The following is a 2,516-nucleotide window of genomic DNA, read 5'->3' as shown; positions in this document are numbered from 1 at the left end:
GGGGCGGCGGAGAGTGGTGGGGGCGGCGGAGAGTGGTGGGGCGACGGGGCGGCCGAGAGTGGTGAGGGCGGCGGCGCGCGTGTGAAGAGGGAGAGAAACAGAGAGAGAGGGGCGGGGTGGGGCGCGGCCGCCGTTAGATAAGTTAAATCTTTGCCGTCCGCCCCCCTTTGCCGTCCGCTTTTATGATCTTCGCCATCAGCCAGTTCTTTGTCGTCTGTTTTTTGGAAACGGACAGCAAAGACCTCCTTTGCCGTCCGCTAGCAGACGGCAAAGAAAGGGCTGATGGCAAATCCTCTGATTCCAGTAGTGGTGGTTCCAATTTGGAGGGGAAGTTCCTAAGCTGCAGAAGTGTGCCTTGAGGATTGTATCACAATGTGTTTCGTCAAGTGTCTGAGAGGAATTGGAGTGCTTTTGCTTTGGTCCACACGAAGCAAAGAAACCGTCTTCTATATGGCAAGCTGCACAAGCTTGTATCTGTGCGCTACAACTTGAAGGTATGAAATGTGTTTTGCCCATATGCCATTATTCGCCCATATGCCATGATTCACCCGCATACTGCTGTTTACTAAGCGTTATTTGAAATAAAGGTTGTTGTTTACTAAGTAGATGCTACTATTTATTAAAGACTGTTACTAGGTTGTTATTTAAAGTAAATGTTGATGTTTACTTAGCAATGTTTAGAGTAAAGGCCGCTGTGTAATATACCATTGTTTTATACATAGCGACTTTATCCATTTTATTCTTTGTACTTCGTTGTCATTGACTGATTTTGTTTTCGCATTTTGAAGATACATGCTGAAGAAGAACAAGACCCGGTGAGAGAGAATGATAAGCAGAAGGAAGTTGATGCATGTGCAATGATGATGGATACAACCATGTTTGATGCAACAAATCCTATGATGGAATGGTTGAATGAGGATGAGGAGCATGCAATCTTGGATGGAGTTAATGCTGCTAGCGCCATGTTTGAGAAAATACGTTTGCTTAACTCAAGTAGGAAAGTGTCTCGTCTTGCAAGGAAGGACAATGGAAGGAAAAGAAAGAGGGTAGAGGAAGACGAGGATGACTACCATGATAGTGAGGATGATGATGAAGAAAATGAGGAGGTGGACCTCGAAATTGATGATGATGATGATAACCATGATGATGGTGCAAGTCAATCTGATGGAGGAGATTACCGAAAAAGGCTTTCGCCCCGCTTTATAAATAAAGCAACCACCAAGCACAGAGTGTCAGGTAACAACAGAACACACAACACACCAACACAACGCCACCGCAGACAAGGTCCAGCACTCACACACAGACCAACACACACAAACCCAAGTTCCGCTGTGGGCACAACATAACAAACCCAGCACAGACTCACAACGAAACACCCCTAGACGGCGGTGGCGGCAGCGATGGAGGAGATTCACCAATGCAAGTTGAAAACGATTTAGCAAGCCAAGTTGGAAACAATGTTGAGGTAACAAGTGATGGTAGTTTGGTGAACCATAGATCTGAACGGGTTAGGCAAGCCAAGAAGGTCAAGGAGGTCACCATCCTTTACAATTGACAAGTAAGTTCCTTGTGATGACATCAATAATTTCCATTTATGCACTTTCTTACATTCTGTCATAAACATGTGATGTTTGCTTTAGTCCATATGATTTTATATGTTGTTTCAATTGGGGTTGCCATCTACTAATTGTTGTTTCTGCCATCTACTTATATATGGTGTTTCAATTGGGGCTGCCATCTATGAGTTGTTGCTGCCATCTACTTGTAATGTTTATATAATTCACAATGCTTTTGTCCATCTGAATTTATATGTTGTGTTTTAATTGGGGCTGTCATCTATGAGTTGTTTGTGCCATCTACTTGTAATATTTATATAATTCACATTGTTTCTATCCATATGATTTTATATGTTGTTCCAATTGCGGCTGCCATCAATGCGTTGTTGTTTCTTCCATCTACTTGTAATGTTTATATAATTCACAATGCTTTTGTCCATCTGAATTTATATGTTGTGTTTTAATTGGGGCTGTCATCTATGAGTTGTTTGTGCCATCTACTTGTAATATTTATATAATTCACATTGTTTCTGTCCATATGATTTTATATGTTGTTCCAATTGCGGCTGCCATCAATGCGTTGTTGTTTCTTCCATCTACTTGTAATGTTTATATAATTCACAATGCTTTAATTGCAACTAGAGTGTTTATATAATGTTTATATAATTCACAATGCTTTAATTGTAATGGACTATCATGTTGCTTTTCTAATGGTTGCTGCTCTCTGAATTGATCGACTATGCTATTGTCTGAATGGTTGCAACTAGAGTGTTGATGTTCAGTCTGATACGTAGTGATTTGATGAATAGATTCAGCTGTTTGATTTTTTACATGCATATTTTGCTAAAAGTTCTTAATACTCATTTGTTGTCCTGTTGTATTTCAAAATTTTAGGCAAATTTCGCTCATTTTTCGTCCCAAAATTCAAATTTGTTTTATGATTTTCGTCCAAAATTTTCC

General features: G+C 40.7%; 1 protein-coding gene across 1 annotated transcript; it reads left to right on the top strand.

Annotated features, from left to right (window-relative positions):
• Positions 1–387: 387 nt before the first annotated feature.
• Positions 388–1,155, top strand: LOC119346809 (uncharacterized protein DDB_G0283697-like; the record flags this gene model as incomplete). Its single annotated transcript, XM_037615952.1, has 2 exons — positions 388–494; positions 789–1,155. Coding segments are annotated over 2 exons (474 nt in total), but the record flags the coding sequence as incomplete, so codon positions are not given.
• Between the last annotated feature and the right edge of the window lie 1,361 nt (positions 1,156–2,516).

The sequence above is a fragment of the Triticum dicoccoides genome, unplaced genomic scaffold (genome assembly GCF_002162155.2).
Source record: "Triticum dicoccoides isolate Atlit2015 ecotype Zavitan unplaced genomic scaffold, WEW_v2.0 scaffold51334, whole genome shotgun sequence".
NCBI classification, from domain to species: Eukaryota; Viridiplantae; Streptophyta; class Magnoliopsida; order Poales; family Poaceae; genus Triticum; species Triticum dicoccoides.
The sequence above is the reverse complement of the archived record's forward strand: the minus strand, read 5'-3'. Positions and strand labels throughout refer to the sequence as shown.